Below are 18,768 nucleotides of genomic sequence, written 5' to 3' on the forward strand. Positions count from 1 at the left end.
TGAATGGATTTATCGTGTTGGATTTTGTCAAATACCTTTTCTGTATCAATTGATATAACCATATCATTTTTCTTAGCTTATTGATATGTAGGGGTTTGTAACTATTGAACCAGCCTGGCGTACATACAATAAATCCTATGGTATTAAGTCTTTTATATATTTTTGAATTTAATTTGTTAATATTTTGTTGAGCATTTTTGCATCCAAGTTCATGAGAAATAGTGGTCTGTAGTTTTTTGTTTGTTTTTTTTAAAATTTTATTTATTTATTTATTTTTGGCTGTGTTGGGTCTTCATTTCTGTGCGTGGGCTTTCTCTAGTTGGGGCAAGCGGGGACCACTCTTCTTTGCGGTGCACGGGCCTCTCACTGTCGTGGCCTCTCTTGTTGCGGAGCACAAGCTCCAGGCGCGCAGGCTCAGTAGTTGTGGCTCACGGGCCTAGTTGCTCCGCGGCATGTGGAATCTTCCCAGACCAGGGCTCGAACCCGTGTCCCCTGCATTGGCAGGCAGATTCTCAACCACTGCGCTACCAGGGAAGCCCTGTAGTTTTCTTTTTTTTGTACTGTCTTTGTCTGGATTTGATATCAGCATAATACTGGCCTCATAAAAATGAATTGGGAAATGTTCCCTTCTCTTGTATTTTCTGGAAGTGACTGTAAATTGGTGTTAATTCTTTAAATGTTTGGTAGGCTTCTCCACTGAAATCATGTGGACCTGGATATTTCTTTTGGGGGGTGCTTAGGTAGGAATTGTGTTACTTTAATAGAACTATTCAGATTATCTATTTCATTTTGCCTAAGTTGTTACAGTTCGTGGTTTTTGAAGAATTAGTCTATTCTAAGTTGTTCAATTATGTTGTTATTAGTATTCTCTTATCCTATCAGTGGCAACAAATTTGTTATAATATCCCATTGCATTCTTGATATTGGTGATTTGTGTCTTCTCTCTTTTTATGTTTGCTGCTCTTGCTGGAAGTTTATCAGTTTTGTTCATTTTTTGGAAGAACCAGTTTTTTGTCTTTTTAATTTTCTCTTGTTTTTCTGTTTTCTCATTTATTTATTTTTATTCTTTATTATTTCCTTATTTCTGCTTGCTTTTGGTTTAATTTGCTCTTCTTTTTCTAGGTTCTTGAGGTTAGAATTTAAATTGTTGATTTCTTTCCTCTTTTCCAATGTAAACATTTAGTGCTATAAGGTTTCCTCTCAACACTGTTTAGCTATAATCTCATTTAGCTATAATCTCACATAATTTAATATGTTGTACTTTTATTATTATTCAGTACTTTGTATTTTTTTCAAGACTTCCTCTTTGATCCATGGATTATCTAGAATTGTATTGCTTAACACCATGTATTTAGAGACTTCCTTCCAGTTTTGATGCTTAGTATGATTCCATGTGGTCGAGGAACATACTCTGTATGATTTCAGTTTTTTTTTGACATTTATGAGGTATGCTTTTTTTAACTTATTTTTTATTGAAATATAGTTGAATTACAATGTTGTGTTAATTACTGCTGTACAGTAAAGTGATTCAGTTATACATGTATATACATTCTTTGTCATATTCTTTTCCATTATGGTTTATCACAGGATATTGAACGTAGTTCCCTGTGCTATACAGTAGGACCTTGTTTATTCATTTTATATATACTAGTTTGCATCTGTTAATCCAAACTCCCAATCCAACCCTCTCCCACCCCCCCTCCCCCTTGGCAACCACCAATCTATGTCCCTGATTTATATGGTTTGCTTTTTGACCCCGGATATGGCTCATTTTAAAACACCAGATTTTTAGGAACTCTGTGGAGTCCTGCCCACTCCCTGTTACCTCAGTCTGCCTCAACACTTCAGCTATAGCTCACATTGCTTGTCTCTCACCAGCAGAGAAAAGAGGCCTAGAGCAGCCTTCCAAGGGCCCCTGAGTTAGTGACAGAATTGGACATTAAGCCCTGAGAGCCCTGCCTACTTGGACTAGGAACCTGGTTCATCATCCCCATGGAGACTTGCCTTCCATGACCCCTCCCATGACATGTGATGAACACACAATGAGGCTGAGGGTGGGGTGGGGTGGGGTGGGCAGGGTACAGAGGAGTAGCCAGTCTAGGCCCTGTGCCCCTACACCCTCACCGCTTTCTAATGGGGTGGTAAACGAGAAGGGGCAACTCAGATGCCTAAGAAGCTTAGGCCCAAATCTCGGAGACAACGCCAGGCTGTTACTCCCGTCACCCAGGTCCGCCGGGCAGCCCGTTCCCACCCTTGCAAACAGTCCAAGCGTGACGCCAAGAGCTATCAGCGCCGCCGCCGCCGCCGCCGCCGAAATACTATACGCAGGGTTGCCAACCAGCTGCAAGCAGTTGACACCTCGTGTCCTTCCTGCAGGGTCTACAAGAAGAGTGAGGAACTTCGGTCTCGTCTTGTGTCTGGGATCATCACACCTATCCATGAACATTGGGTCAAGGCTAGCGAAAGTCCCCAACAGGAGTTTCCCCCTGCCACTGCCAGAGAGATTGACCCACTCCGGATTCACCCACACCACCCACATACCAGCCGGCAGCCTCCCTGGTGAGTACAGAGCCCACAGTGGCAGCCCATGCCTCTGAAGAAGGAGTCCAGCCATGACCATCTTGCCACTTGACCCCCCTCTGGCCCCCATGTGTCTTCAACAGAATTGTCAGAGTCTTGGTATATGGAGATAGAAAGTGGAGATGTAAGTGGAGCAGTGAGTTCTTGTACTGCTACTAGTCACCCCAATAACCCAGCATCCTAAGGCTGCCTGCCTCCTTTCTAGAGGCCACACACAGCCTCTGAGTCTGCCCAAGGGTCAGCGCCTCTGAGGCGTGTGTGCAGTCCTCCAGAGTTGCTGCCCAGGTAGTTCAGTTTTTTATTCCAGAGCTCTTTGTATGTGCAGGACCCTGGACCAGGCTTTTGGGGAAAATGTAGAAATACTGGAAGTTCCTGGAGGGAATATGTTCCCAATGTTCCCTTTCTTTGCCTTTCACTTCATTATAGTCCCCTGATCTCTTTTACAACTTGAAAACTTTGCCAAAACAGCATGAGGTATGAGCAGGTCATATACAAGGTCTTTGCAGATTAGGATGGCAGCACTTAGGACTGGAGACTTCTGCTCTGAGGGAGAAGACAAGGACCAGGGACACCTTAGTCTCTGGTTGAGATGGCATGTTCCAGTTTGGAGTCCACAGTGTGGTAGTAATGGTGGGGTTGTGGGGGAGGGCTCACTGTGCGGCCATAGTAAGCACTCAATAAGGGTTAGCTGCCATTGTTAAAAATGACTCTGTTTTGCAATTATATACCTTTGGTTAATTAAATAAATAGGAAATTTGTTTAATTACTATAATAATAATTGGCAAGTCTCTGGCAACCTTTGGAAATATTGGGTTCTGTGGGGAGAGTGGAGGATAATAAAAAGTGGTTGAAAGGTTGGGAACAGCTTGTCTGATTTAACCTCTTTATTTAAGATGACCTGCCTAAGGTCACTAGCCACTAATAAAGAGACAGAGCCAGGGCTGGGGGTCCAGGTGTCCTCACTCCAGCACAGTGCTCTGTTGTGATGCAACCAGAATATGGTGGGAAGATTTAAGGGTAAGCCCTGGACAGCAATCAAATTGGGGGAGACTTTTAGACCTTAAGTAGATAGTAATTCTCAGGTCTCTCAGATTCACTTCCTATTTCAAAACAAATATTCTCTGAAGTCTCCTTCACTGTCTCAAAATGGAATTCATAGATGATCTATGAAACTGTACCAAATGGACAGTTTCAAAAAGGATCAGTAGAAAGTCCTGACTATAATATAAATGAGAAATAAAAAGTGAGTAATTAATAAGATAATGTGTGTTTCATTGTGTAGATGCCTGAGCATGATTACACTGGAAAAGATAGGCATTTGCACTTGTATATGGAATTATTTTGAATTCGACAGTAACAAAAGCAGGCACGTGCTATGTTATAGTTACATTTCTGGAAAAATTTTTATTGAAACAGTATAAAAATACTTTGTGTTCACATATAAAATGGCCTTAGACTAACTTATGGTAGGTAATTTTATGTAGGCTTTACATCTCTATGAATGTCTAACAAGACTTTGGCAAGTTGTGTAGGATGTAGATTATTCATTATGTGGAGCTCTACTGTGGATTATAGAGCATGAAGCATCTTTGGTCTTTGCCTATAAATGCTATAAGCACTCTCCAATCACTGTGACAAACAAAAACACCCCCGGGGCTTACACAAAAACACCTCCAGGGCACCTGGAGACTCTGCCATCCTAATTGGGAATCATAGACCTGAATCTGGAATTATGAAGGTAAGAAATCCTAGCCTTGGAAGAACAGAAAGAATGAGAAAATCACCATATTGCAGCTTCTACTGAAATAATATAGTGACTAGGCACAAATTGTCAATGGTTGCTAAAACCATTAGGTAAAAGGTTGATGAGCAACTTTATAATGGATGAGTCAGACTGATAGCACCTGAACCCATAGGTCAATCTTAACACTAAAAGTGGGACAGCCAGACTTTGTGAATTCTAATATAATGCAATAGTAGGTTCACAACAACATGAATCTAGATTGAACTCCCAGTTTAAAAGAAGCATGAGAGGTAGAAGAATGAGTTAAAAAGACACATGAGGATACATGGGTTCCAGCCAATGTATGGAACATGAAAAATTTTTACAGGATTAATTGATCTTGTTTTTTTTTCATCAAATAATGGCATGGGGAGAAAAGGGAGAGGGGGCTTGTTAATCAGAGTCTTATCAACTAAATCCAGTGTTGGACTTTGTATTGATCTTGATTCAAATAAACTAATTCTAAAATTATTTTTGAGATATTTGGGGAAATTTGAACAGGGACCAGGTATTTGATAATGTTACTGCTAATTTTCTTAGGTGACATAATTAAATTCCGGTTATGCTAAAAAAAAAAAGAAGTCTTTGTCTATTGTATATATATAATTTTATTAACTGAAATATTTAAGGGTGAAATGATGTGTCTGGGATTTGCTTTAAAATAATTTCACCCCCTAAAAGAGTGAGACATTGGGAAATGAGTGTAGGGGAAATAAGAATGGTAGAATATTTTGTTTTTTAATTTATTTATTTTATTTATTTATTTTTGGCTGCTTTGGTTCTTCTTTGCTGTGCGTAGCTTTCTCTAGTTGCAGCGAGCGGGGGCTACTCTTTGGTGCGGTGCATGGGCTTCTCATCATGGTGGCTTCTGTTGTTGCGGAGTACAGTCTCTAGGCACGTGGGCTTCAGTAGTTCTGGCACACAGGCTCAGTAATTGTGGCTCGTGGGCTCAGTAGTTGTGGCTCGCGGGCTCTGGAGCACAGGCTCAGTAGTTGTGGCGCATGGACTTAGTTGCTTCACAGCACGTGGGATCTTCCTGGGCCAGGGCTCGAACCTGTGTCCCCTGCATTGGCAGGTGGATTCTTAACCACTGTGCCACCAGGGAAGCCCAGAATGGTAGAATACTGATAATTATTGAAACTGATTGGAAAGGTACATTGGTGTTCATAAATTAGACTTTGTACTATTTTTTGGTCCCTTTGAAAATTTCCTTAATAATGAGTCTTTTATTGATACCAATCCTTCAAAAATTCTTCCAAAAAATAGAAGAGGGGGCTTCTCTGGTGGCGCGGTGGTTGAGAGTCTGCCTGCCGATGCAGGGGACACGGGTTCATGCCCCGGTCCGGGAAGATCCCACATGCTGTGGAGCGGCTAGGCCCGTGAGCCATGGCCGCTGAGCCTGCGTGTCCGGAGCCTATGCTCCACAACGGGAGAGGCCCCAACAGTGAGAGGCCCGCATACCGAAAAAAAAAAAAAAAAAAAAAAGAAGAGGGAGGAACACTTCCCAACTCATTCTGTGAGGCCAGTATTACCCTGATACCAAAACCAAAGACATCACAAGAAAAGTACAAACAAGTAGCCCTTATGAATATAAATGTAAAAATCCTCAACAAAATACTAGCAAAAGAAATCCAGCAACATATAAAAAGGGTTATACACCATGACCAAATGAAACTTATTCCAGGAATGTTTGGTTTAACATCTTAAAATACATCAGTGTAATATACCGTATTAATATAACAGTAGACAAAAAACACATGTTCATCTCAATAGAGAAAAAGCATTTGACAAAATCCAACACCCTTTCATAATAAAAGCATTCAACAATAGAAGGAGACTTTCTCAACTCCCAAAGCACACAGCTAACATCCTACTTAATGGAGAAAGATGGAATTCTTTCCCCGTAAGGTCAGGAACAGGATAAGGATATCTGCTATTGCTACTTTTCTACAACATGGTACTTGAAATTCTAGCCAGCATAATCACTCAAGAAAAAGAAATTAAAGGTATCCTGATTAGAAAGTTAGAAGGAAAGCAATCTTTATTTGCCAATGACATGGGATCCTGTATATAGAAAATCCTAAGGAATCCTTTTTAAAAACCTTCTAGAGCTAATGAATGAGTTCAGCAGCGTGACATGATGTAAGATCAGTAAACAAAAATCAATTGCATTTTCTATACACCAGTAGTGAACAATCTGAAAATGAAATTAAGGAAATAATCTCATTTGTAATAACCCCCAAAGGTATAAAACACTTAAGAATAAACTTAACAAAAGAAGTACAAGACTTATATACTGAAAACTACAAAATGTTGCTGAAAGAAGTAGGAAGATTTAAAGAAAAAGATATCCAGTGTTTCATAGATAGGGAAACAGTATTTGGCAATACTCCCCAAATTGATCTGCATACTCAGTGCAATCCCAATCAAAATCCCAGAGTTTTTTTGTTTGGTATGGGGTAGGGGGGTTGGAGGAGGCTTGTGCGTGTGGGTTTTTCTGGTAGAAATTGGCAGGCTGATCCCAAAATTCATATGGAAATGCAAGGGAACCAAAATAACTAAAACAATCTTAAAAAAACAAAGTTGGAGGACTCACAGTTCCCAACTTCAAAACTTATTACAAAGCTACAGTAATTAAGACAGTGTGCTATTGGCCTAAGGATATGTAAAGCAAGGGAGTAGAATTGAGAGTCCAGAAATAACCCGTACATTCATGGGCAATTGATTTCAACAAGGCTGCCAAGACAGTTCATAGGGGAAACAGTAGTCTTTTCAAATGGTGCTGGGACACTGGATATCCACATGAAAAAGAATGAAGTTGGACCCATTCTTCAAACTATACACAAAAATTGACTCAAAATGGATCATAGACCTAAGTGTAAGAGCTAGATAGGACTATAAAACTCCTAGAAGAAAACTTACGAATAAATCTTCATGACCTTGTATTAGAGGTGGTTTCTTAGATACAACACCAAAAGCACAAGCTACAAAAGAAAATATAGATGAATTGGACTTCAACAAAAATAAAACCTTTTGTTGCATCAAAGAACAGTATCAAGAAAGTGAAAAGACGGCCCACAGAATAGGAGCAAGCATTTACAAATCATATATCTGACAAGAGACTTGTATCCAGAATACATAGAGAACTCTTGCATCTCAGTAATGAAAAGACAACCCAATTTTAAAAAGGTTAAAGGATTTGAATAGACATTTCTCCAACTAATATGTTCAGGTGGCCCATAAACATGTGAAAAGATGTTCATCATTAATCATTAAGGAAGTGGAAATCCAAACTACAATGATATACTACTTGTTTGTGCACATATTCATGTACAACTTTTGTACATGAATGTTCATAGCAGCATTATTCATAATAGCCGAAAAGTGGAAACAACCTAAATGTCCATCAACTGATGAATGGATAAAGAAATGTGATATATGCATACGATGGAATATTTCAGCAATAAAAAAGGATGAAGTACTGATACTGATACACGTCACAACATGTGTGAACCTTGGAAACATTATGCTAAGTGAAAAAAGCCATTTATGTGAAATGTCCAGAATAGGCAGATCCATAGAAACAGAAAGTAGATTAGTGGTTGCCAGGAGCTGAGGTGGAAGGATTAGCGAGCATGAATGGGGAATGACTAATGGGTACAAGGTGTTTTTTTAGGGTGCAGAAAATGTTCTAAAGTTAGAACATTAGAACACTGTGAACATCTAAAAACCATTGTTAAGTGGCTGAATTTTATGATACATGAAATATCCCAATAAAGATGTAAAAAAAAAATTGAAAGGTCCTAACCTTGGCTTAATTGGAAATGTGAATATATAACAACAGAAATGAGGCTCTCAGGATCAAACTATAAGAGAACTGATAATAATCGCCCATGATTGAGACTTTTGTATTTTTCCTTCAACTAGAGGGTGGTTTGGTAATACTTAAAAAATATTTTATGGGACCAACATTATACTAGCAAAAGGATTCTTGCCCCCTAAGAAACAAGGATATCCACTCTCACCAGTCTTATTAAGCATAGTACTGAAAGTTTTGCATTTGTCTTTCTTAAGGCAAGAAAATGAAAAGACATATAGGTAAGAAAGGAAAAAGTAAAAGTTTATATTCACAGATGACATAATGCTCTATATGGAAAATCTCAAGGAATCTACCCCCAAAAATAATAGCAAAGTTGCAGGATGCCAGTTCAACATTCAGAAGTCAATTATATTTCACTATATTTCAGTAAACACGTGGAAACAGACATTTAAGATACAATACCGTTTACAATCACTGAAAAAAATACTTGGGTATAAATCTAACAAAACATGTTTAAGACTTTTATGCTGAAAACTGTAATCAAAGAAGACCTAAATAAGTGGAGAGACATAACATGTTCAAGGACGGAAGACTCAACATAGTAAAGATGTCAAATACTCCACAAATTAGCTTACTAGTTTAATTGAATTCCTATAAAAAACCCAACAAAAATTTCTGTAGATAGAGCAAGATTATTCCAGAAGTTATCTGGAAAGGCAAAGGGATTTGGAGTAGCTAAAACAATTTTGAAAATGAATAAAGAGGGAGAAATCACTCTACCCAATGTTCAGGCTTATTATATAGGTACATTAGATGGATGGACTCATAGATCAATAGAACAGAATAGAGAACGCAGAAATAGGCCCACAGACATATAGCCAGTTGACTTTTGACTGGGGTGCACAAGCAAATCAATGGAGCAATTGGATAGTCACAAGCAAAAATAAGAGCCTTGACCTAAACCTCACACCTTAAATCCAGTTTAACTCAAATTGGATCATAGATTTAAATGTAAAACTTAATATTACAACACTTTTAGAAGAACTCAAAGGAGAAAATCTTAAGGATCCAAGACTTGGTGAAGAGTTCTTAGATATGACTATAAAAGCACAAACTATAACAGAAAAAAAATCGATAAATTGGACTTCATCAAAATTAAAAACTTTTGTGAAAGACCCTGTTAGAATAAAAACATAACCTACAGATTGGGAAAGAATGTTTGCAAACCACATATCTGGCAAAGGAATTGTATCTAGAAAGATAATCTTAAAACTCAACAAAAAAATGAACAATCCAATTAGAAAATGAGCAAAGGATATGAAGAGATGTTACACTGAAAGGGATATACAGATGGCAAATAAGCACAGGAAAATGTGTTCAGCATTACTGGCCATTGGGGAAATGCAAATTAAACCACAGTGAGATACTTCACACCTATTAGAAAAGCTGAAATGAAAGTAATGATACCAAATGCTGGAGAGGGTGCAGAGAACTGGGATCTCTCATACATTGCTGGTGGAACATAAAATGGTACAGCTACCCTGGAAAATTGTTTGGCAGTTTTTTAAACTAAACATACACTTAATGGTAAGACCCAGGAATCACACTCCTGGGCATTTATCAGATATGAAAATTATGCCACACAAAAACCTATCCACAAATGTTCATAAATAGCTTTATTTGTAATAGCCAAAAACTGGAAACAACCTGGATGTCCTTCAATTGGTGAATGATTAAACACACATCCATTCCATGGAATACTACTCAGCAATATAAAGGGATGAATTGTTGATACACAAAACAGTTACATGGATCTCAAGGTCATCAGGCTGAGTGAAAAAAGCCAATTCCAAAAGGTCACGCACTGTATGATTCCATTTATATAATATTTTTTGCAATAACAAAATTATAGAGGTACTAAACAGACTAGTGTTACCAGAGGTTATGGATGGGACAGGGCTGTGGGTGTGTTAATAAGAGGGGATAGCATGAGGGAGATCTTTGTGGTGTTGTAACTATTGGGGAAAACTGGGTGAGGGTACACAGGATTTCTCTGTACTACTTTTCCAACTTCTATTTCGAGGTAAAAAAGTTTATTTTAAAGTTTAGATGCTGAGGAGTCACGTAGGTTCTTAAGTCTACCGTATTTACTGAGCTCACTATATGCGGGGCACTAGATCTCCCGCTGGGTGCTTCACAAAGGCCAATGATGCCATTCATGCTCCTGCTCTTACCTCATCTCATGGGGATGAACAGGATACTTGGGAGCGCGTAGGAAGAGGAACCTGAACCACACTTGGTGTTCAGGGAAGGCTTCCCTAAGAAGGGACTCACCTCCAAGCAGGAGGAGATGTTAGCCAGGCAAAGAGTAGGGTAGAATGGGTGCTCCAGCCTGAAAGCCTGTCCTGTGCAGAGCCCTGGAAGGACAGGTGGTGTGGTTAGAGCCAGGCAGGGGTACAGTGGTGGTGTTCCTTTGGCTGGCTAAAACTCCTGGCTCCCTAGCCCTGGCATTCATCCCATCTTTGACAATACTACCACTCAGTTATTTTTTGTCTAATTGCAAGATTATTGGCTTTTTCCAAGTGCATATCCCCTTTGCTCTACTTTTTCACCTCTTTGTATCTGCATCACCCGGACCTATGCCTTGCACATTTTTGGTGAATTCTGTGTTCAGCAACTGTTCCCCTCTGGGTTCAGCGATCCCTGGGCCTGGGCTCCTACTCTTGAGGCATGTGCTCTCCCTCTGACGTGGGAGACAGGTGAGTAAATAAGCGTGCCATTGCAGAGGTTAGCACAGAGATCCTTCATAGGTAACCTAGGAAAGGCTTCTTGGGGGAGGTGCTGCCTGAGCTGTGTCTTCACGGGGAAGAGGAGAACTATTCCTTAAGCTCCTTTTCTTTTTTCCTTTTCATGTGTCTGAATTATTTCCTAAGATTCCTTTCGTGGGGAGGTTGTTCCAGGTTGAGACCAGCAGGCCAGAGGCATCAAGGTCTGAAAGCGTGGGACTGTCCCTGAATTTTGTCTAGAGAAAGAATTCATGTCAGAATCCTAGGATATAACAGCTGTGAAGGTACATGAATCTTCCCCCATGGGCAGTTGGAAACCATTGAAGGATGCTGATGAGAGAGGGTGTTAGTGTCTTTGGCTCAGGATCCTGGTGGATTGGAGGGAGTGAGGCAGAGGGCCAAGCCTCATCACTCCTGTATGCCACTCTTAGCAGATGGGACTTGTTCCCTTCTTTGTGCTACCTCACCCACCTCCCATGTCAAGAAGAGAGTATTATATGGCAGTTAGCAGCACAGGCTTTGGAGGTTGATCAGCTGGGTTCAAACCCTGGCCTTGTAGCTTTGCCTGTCTCTCAGTGAGCACAGTTAGCCTTGGTTTTCTCATCTGCACCTTGGGAAGAATTATACCTGTCTCAGGTTTCTTCGCATGGAATATGATGATGTCACGTATTGAGCTCATGGCTCAAAATATAGTAGATGCTTAAGAAGTACTCCATGGATCCTATTCAGGTAGCAAGCAGAGATGAGAACAAGACTGAAGGTATAATGACTAGAGGGTTTCCCGAAAGAGAGAACCTCTTTTATTTTTTTAAAATACATAGTCTCTTCCTCCTAGAAAAGGATTTGATGCTGTGGAACCACTTAGATGTGAGAGTATCGACCCAGAGGGTGTGCTGGGCAACTACATTTAGGCCCAGGACCTTTATGGACATTGTTTCCTCTGTCATCACGTTGGCCACCACTTATCGAGGATAGGAGAAACTGCCATTTCTTGGCTGTCCACTATGTGTTGACCACCATACCAAGTGTTTTCCATTTATGGTTGCTCATCTTCCAGGCGGTCCTACACGGAAATCAGCAGCATCCCTACTTTTACAGAGGGGTATACAGTGGATAAGGGAGGTAGCATAACTTCCCAGAATTATCTAACTGAGGGGGTGAAGACTGGGGTTTGCCCCTACATGGGACTCAGAAGCTTATGCTTTCCCCATTGCACCCTTCAGTGTTAGTTCATGTAATCAATTTGTGTACAAGTTCAGTGTAGTGAGTGCACACTGATGATGGAGAAAAATCCATCCCCTAATCCCCCTCAGTTTGATCTTTCTTAGGCAAGCTTATCTCCCGGGACTGGAACACTGAACTAGAAGATGAGGCGGAATGTTTAGGAGGCTTTTTGTCAGCCACTAGCGAATTGACAGGTCTTGCCTCTGTAGTCCCCTTCACTCTCCACCCCCACCCATTGCCAGCCTCCTTCCTCTGTCAGCACAGATGCCTATAATGACGACTTCTTTGTGAGAGCCCCATCACTACCATGTTGCTGGGCAACCAGCCACTCATACTTTCACCTTTTTGTTTTTCCCACAAATGCCAGATTTAAGGGTGGGGCCTTAGGGCAGGAAGAAGGGAAAGGAGAGCAGAGGGCCCATCTGGCTGCTGCAGGTTGTTAATTACCCTATCACTGAACAGCCTTAGTTTATATTCTGAGTAGGAAACAACAGCCTCTGCCCCTTCCCATAGGATACAGTTCTGTGTCTCACCCCTCACTTTCCACACCATATTGCCTATCCCACACCTGGAAACCTCCAGATGCTAACTGAAGTTGGGATGTCTTGCTTCACTAAGTGTGTGGTGATGTGTGTCCAGACCTTGTCAGAGGCTACTGGTGTGATGCTGGTATAGATGGAGAGGATATTCCATTGTGATAGAGAATTGAGGGTGGAAATTAGGTCTGTTCTACTCCTGAGATCTCTAGGGAAGAAATACTGAAAACAAGCCATCTCTAAGGGAAGTTTTTTTCATCTAAGCCTAACTTTTTGTTGTTGTTGTCATTACAATTCTAACCCATTTCCCTTTGCTCCATCTGTCCTCAGTCAGGAGACTGTATGCCCCAAATCTTGTTCTTTGTTTTGAAAAATCAAAATTTCCTATGCTTAACCAGCTTTGCTAAAACTAATCCTTAAATATAAAGCTCTTATTTATGTCATTCAGAATTCATTTTTAATCCCATTCACTCTTTATCTTTACATATTTTCTAAATGTTCCCAATATTTGTGTTCCACATTTTCTTTTTCTTTTTTTTTTGTTTTTGTTTTTTTTCATTTTAACATCTTTATTGGAGTATAATTGCTTTACAATGGTATGTTAGTTTCAGCTTCACAACAAAATGAATCAGTTATGTATATACATATGTTCCCATATCTCTTCCCGCTTGCGTCTCCCTCCCTCCCACCCTCCCTATCCCACCCCTCCAGGTGGTCACAAAGCACCGAGCTGATCTCCCCGTGCTATGCGGCTGCTTCCCACTAGCTATCTACCTTACGTTTGGTAGTGTATATATGTCCATGCCTCTCTCTCGCTTTGTCACAGTTTACCCTTCCCCCTCCCCATAGCCTCAAGTCCATTCTGTAGTAAGTCTGTGTCTTTATTCCTGTTTCACCCCTAGGTTTTTCATGACATTTTTTTTTCTTAAATTCCATATATATGTGTTAGCATACGGTATTTGTCTCTCTCTTTCTGACTTACTTCACTCTGTATGACAGACTCTAGGTCTATCCACCTCATTACAAATAGCTCAATTTCGTTTCTTTTTATGGCTGAGTAATATTGCATTGTATATATGTGCCACATCTTCTTTATCCATTCATCCGATGATGGACACTTAGGTTGTTTCCATCTCTGGGCTATTGTAAATAGAGCTGCAATGAACATTTTGGTACATGACTCTTTTTGAATTATGGTTTTCTCAGGGTATATGCCCAGTAGTGGGATTGCTGGGTCATATGGTAGTTCTATTTGTAGTTTTCTATGGAACCTCCATACTATTCTCCACAGTGGCTGTATCAATTTACATTGCCACCAACAGTGTAAGAGGGTTCCCTTTTCTCCACACCCTCTCCAGCATTTATTGTTTCGAGATTTTTTGATGATGGCCATTCTGACTGGTGTGAGATGATATCTCATTGTAGTTTTGATTTGCATTTCTCTAATGATTAGTGATGTTGAGCATTCTTTCATGTGTTTGTTGGCAGTCTGTATATCTTCTTTGGAGATATGTGTATTTAGGTCTTCTGCCCATTTTTGGATTGGGTTGTTTGTTTTTTTGTTATTAAGCTGCATGAGCTGCTTATAAATTTTGGAGATTAATCCTTTGTCAGTTGCTTCATTTGCAAATATTTTCTCCCATTCTGAGGGTTGTCTTTTGGTCTTGTTTCTGGTTTCCCTTGCTGTGCAAAAGCCTTTAAGTTTCATTAGGTCCCATTTGTTTATTTTTGTTTTTATTTCCATTTCTCTAGGAGGTGGGTCAAAAAAGGACCTTGCTGTGATTTATGTCATAGAGTGTTCTGCCTATATTTCCTCTAAGAGTATTATAGTGTCTGGCCTTACATTTAGGTCTTTAATCCATTTTGAGCTTATTTTTGTGTATGGTGTTAGGGAGTGATCTAATCTCATACTTTTACATATAGCTGTCCAGTTTTCCCAGCACCACTTATTGAAGAGGCTGTCCTTTCTCCACTGTACATTCTTGCCTCCTTTATCAAAGATAAGGTGACCATACGTGCGTGGGTTTATCTCTGGGCTTTCTATCCTGTTCCATTGATCTATATTTCTGTTTTTGTGCCAGTACCATACTGTCTTGATTACTGTAGCTTTGTAGTATAGTCTGAAGTCAGGAAGCCTGATTCCTCCAGCTCCGTTTTTTATTCTCAAGATTGCTTTGGCTATTCAGGGTCTTTTGTGTTTCCATACAAATTGTGAAATTTTTTGTTCTAGTTCTGTGAAAAATGCCAGTGGTAGTTTGATAGGGATTGCATTGAATCTGTAGATTGCTTTGGCTAGTAGAGTCATTTTCACAATGTTGATTCTTCCAATCCAAGAACATGGTATATCTCTCCATCTATTTGTATCATCTTTAATTTCTTTCATCAGTGTCTTATAATTTTCTGCATACAGGTCTTTTGTCTCCTTAGGTAGGTTTCTTCCTAGATATTTTATTCTTTTTGTTGCAGTGGTAAATGGGAGTGTTTTCTTGATTTCACTTTCAGATTTTTCATCCTTAGTGTATAGGAATGCCAGAGATTTCTGTGCATTAATTTTGTATCCTGCTACTTTACCAAATTCATTGATTAGCTCTAGTAGTTTTCTGGTAGCATCTTTAGGATTCTCTATGTATAGTATCATGTCATCTGCAAAGAGTGACAGCTTTACTTCTTCTTTTCCGATTTGGATTCCTTTTATTTCCTTTTCTTCTCTAATTGCTGTGGCTAAAACTTCCAAAACTATGTTGAATAAGAGTGGTGAGAGTGGGCAACCTTGTCTTTTTCCTGATCTTAGTGGAAATGCTTTCAGTTTTTCACCATTGAGGACGATGTTGGCTGTGGGTTTGTCATATATGGCCTTTATTATGTTGAGGAAAGTTCCCTCTATGCCTACTTTCTGCAGGGTTTTTTTTATCATAAATGGGTGTTGAATTTTGTCAAAAGCTTTCTCTGCATCTATTGAGATGATCATATGGTTTTTCTCCTTCAATTTGTTAATATGGTGTATCACGTTGATTGATTTGCGTATATTGAAGAATCCTTGCATTCCTGGAATAAACCCCACTTGATCATGGTGTATGATCCGTTTAATGTGCTGTTGGATTCTGTTTGCTAGTATTTTGTTGAGGACTTTTGCATCTATGTTCATCAGTGATATTGGCCTGTAGTTTTCTTTCTTTGTGACATCCTTGTCTGGTTTTGGTATCAGGGTGATGGTGGCTTCGTAGAATGAGTTGGGGAGTGTTCCTCCCTCTGCTATATTTTGGAAGAGTTTGAGAAGGATAGGTGTTACCTCATCTCTAAATGTTTGATAGAATTCGCCTGTGAAGCCATCTGGTCCTGGGCTTTTGCTTGTTGGAAGATTTTTAATCACAGTTTCAATTTCAGTGCTTGTGATTGGTCTGTTCATATTTTCTATTTCTTCCTGGCTCAGTCTTGGGAGGTTATACCTTTCTAAGAATTTGTCCATTTCATACAGGCTGTCCATTTTATTGGCATAGAGTTGCTTGTAGTAATCTCTCATGATCTTTTGTATTTCTGCAGTGTCAGTTGTTACTTCTCCTTTTTCATTTCTAATTCTATTGATTTGAGTCTTCTCCCTTTTTTTCTTGATGAGTCTGGCTAATGGTTTATAAATTTTGTTTATCCTTTCAAAGAACCAGCTTTTAGTTTTATTGATCTTTGCTCTTGTTTCCTTCATTTCTTTTTCATTTATTTCTGATCTGATTTTTATGATTTCTTTCCTTCTGCTAACTTCGGGGTTTTTTTGTTCTTCTTTCTCTAATTGCTTTAGGTGCAAGTTTAGGTTGTTTATTCGAGATGTTTCCTGTTTCTTAAGGTAGGATTGTATTGCTATAAACTTCCCTCTTAGAACTGCTTTTGCTGCATCCCATAGATTTTGAGTCGTCGTGTCTTCATTGTCATTTGTTTCTAGGTAGTTTTTGATTTCCTCTTTGATTTCTTCAGTGATCACTTCGTTATTAAGTAGTGTATTGTTTAGCCTCCATGTGTTTGTATTTTTTACAGATCTTTTCCTGTAATTGATATCTAGTCTCATAGCGTTGTGGTCGGAAAAGATACTTGATACAATTTCAATTTTCTTAAATTTACCAAGGCTTGATTTGTGACCCAAGATATGATCTATCCTGGAGAATGTTCCATGAGCACTTGAGAAAAATGCGTATTCTGTTGTTTTTGGATGGAATGTCCTATAAATATCAATTAAGTCCATCTTGTTTAATGTATCATTTAAAGCTTGTGTTTCCTTATTTATTTTCATTTTGGATGATCTGTCCATTGGTGAAAGTAAGGTGTTAAAGTCCCCTACTATGAATGTGTTACTGTCGATTTCCCCTTTTATGGCTGTTAGTATTTGCCTTATGTATTGAGGTGCTCCTATGTTGGGTGCATAAATATTTACAATTGTTATATCTTCTTCTTGGATCGATCCCTTGATCATTATGTAGTGGCCTTCTTTGTCTCTTCTAATAGTCTTTATTTTAAAGTCTATTTTGTCTGATATGAGAATTGCTACTCCAGCTTTCTTTTGGTTTCCATTTGCATGAAATATCTTTTTCCATCCCCTTACTTTCAGTCTGTATGTGTCTCTAGGTCTGAAGTGGGTCTCTTGTAGACAGCAAATTATATGCGTCTTGTTTTTGTATCCATTCAGCCAATCTGTGTCTTTTGGTGGGAGTATTTAGTCCATTTACATTTAAGGTAATTATCGATATGTATGTTCCCATTCCCATTTTCTTCATTGTTTTGGGTTCGTTATTGTAGGTCTTTTCCTTCTTTTGTGTTTCTTCCCTAGAGAAGTTCCTTTAGCAGTTGTTGTAGAGCTGGTTTGGTGGTGCTGAACTCTCTCAGCTTTTGCTTGTCTGTAAAGGTTTTAATTTCTCTATCAGATCTGAATGAGATCCTTGCTGGGTAGAGTAATCTTGGTTGCAGGTTTTTCTCCTTCATCACTTTCAATATGTCCTGCCACTCCCTTCTGGCTTGCAGAGTTTCTGCTGAAAGATCGGCTGTTAACCTTATGGGGATTCCCTTGTGTGTTATTTGTTGTTTTTCCCTTGCTGCTTTTAATATGCTTTATTTGTATTTAATTTTTGACAGTTTGATTAGTATGTGTCTTGGCATATTTCTCCTTGGATTTATCCTGTATGGGACTCTCTGTGCTTCCTGGACTTGATTAACTATTTCCTTTCCCATATTAGGGAAGTTTTCAACTATAATCTCTTCAAATATTTTCTCAGTCCCTTTCTTTTTCTCTTCTTCTTCTGGAACCCCTATAATTCGAATGTTGGTGCATTTAATGTTGTCCCAGAGGTCTCTGAGACTGTCCTCAGTTCTTTTCATTCTTTTTTCTTTATTCTGCTCTGCAGTAGTTATTTCCACTGTTTTATCTTCCAGGTCACTTATCCGTTCTTCTGCCTCAGTTATTCTGCTATTGATCCCATCTAGAGTATTTTTCATTTCATTTATTGTGTTGTTCATCATTGTTTGTTTCATCTTTAGTTCTTCTAGGTCCTTGTTAAATGTTTCTTGCATTTTGTCTATTCTATTTCCAAGATTTTGAATCATCTTTACTATCATTATTCTGAATTCTTTTTCAGGTAGACTGCCTATTTCCTCTTCATTTGTTAGGTCTGGTGGGTTTTTATCTTGCTCCTTCATCTGCTGTGTGTTTTTCTGTCTTTTCATTTTGCTTATCTTACCGTGTTTGGGGTCTCCTTTTTGCAGGCTGAAGGTTCCTAGTTCCTGTTGTTTTTAGTGTCTGTCCCCAGTGGCTAAGGTTGGTTCAGTGGGTTGTGTAGGCCTCCTGGTGGAGGGTACTAGTGCCTGTGTTCTGGTGGATGAGGCTTGATCTTGTCTTTCTGGTGGGCAGGTCCACGTCTGGTGGTGTGTTTTGGGGTGTCTGTAGACTTATTATGATTTGGGGCAGCCTCTCTGCTAATGGGTGGGGTTGTGTTCCTGTCTTGCTAGTTGTTTGGCGTAGGGTGTCCAGCACTGTTGCTTGCTGGTCGTTGAGTGAAGCTAGGT

The 18,768-nt window shown here is 39.5% G+C and overlaps 1 protein-coding gene across 2 annotated transcripts in view; it reads left to right on the forward strand.

Annotated features, from left to right (window-relative positions):
• PSMF1 (proteasome inhibitor subunit 1) overlaps nt 1-18,768 on the forward strand; it is a 52,877-nt gene that overhangs the window by 17,677 nt on the left and 16,432 nt on the right. For both annotated transcript variants that reach the window (XM_027078678.1, XM_027078679.1), the window contains exon 4: nt 2,377-2,559. In XM_027078678.1, coding sequence (XP_026934479.1) covers nt 2,377-2,559 — 183 coding nt within the window. The remainder of the gene's footprint in view (nt 1-2,376; nt 2,560-18,768) is intronic.

Source organism: Aethalodelphis obliquidens, unplaced genomic scaffold, assembly GCF_003676395.1.
Source record: "Aethalodelphis obliquidens isolate GAN/ISIS:26980383/991018 unplaced genomic scaffold, ASM367639v1 scaffold42, whole genome shotgun sequence".
NCBI lineage: Eukaryota > Metazoa > Chordata > Mammalia > Artiodactyla > Delphinidae > Aethalodelphis > Aethalodelphis obliquidens.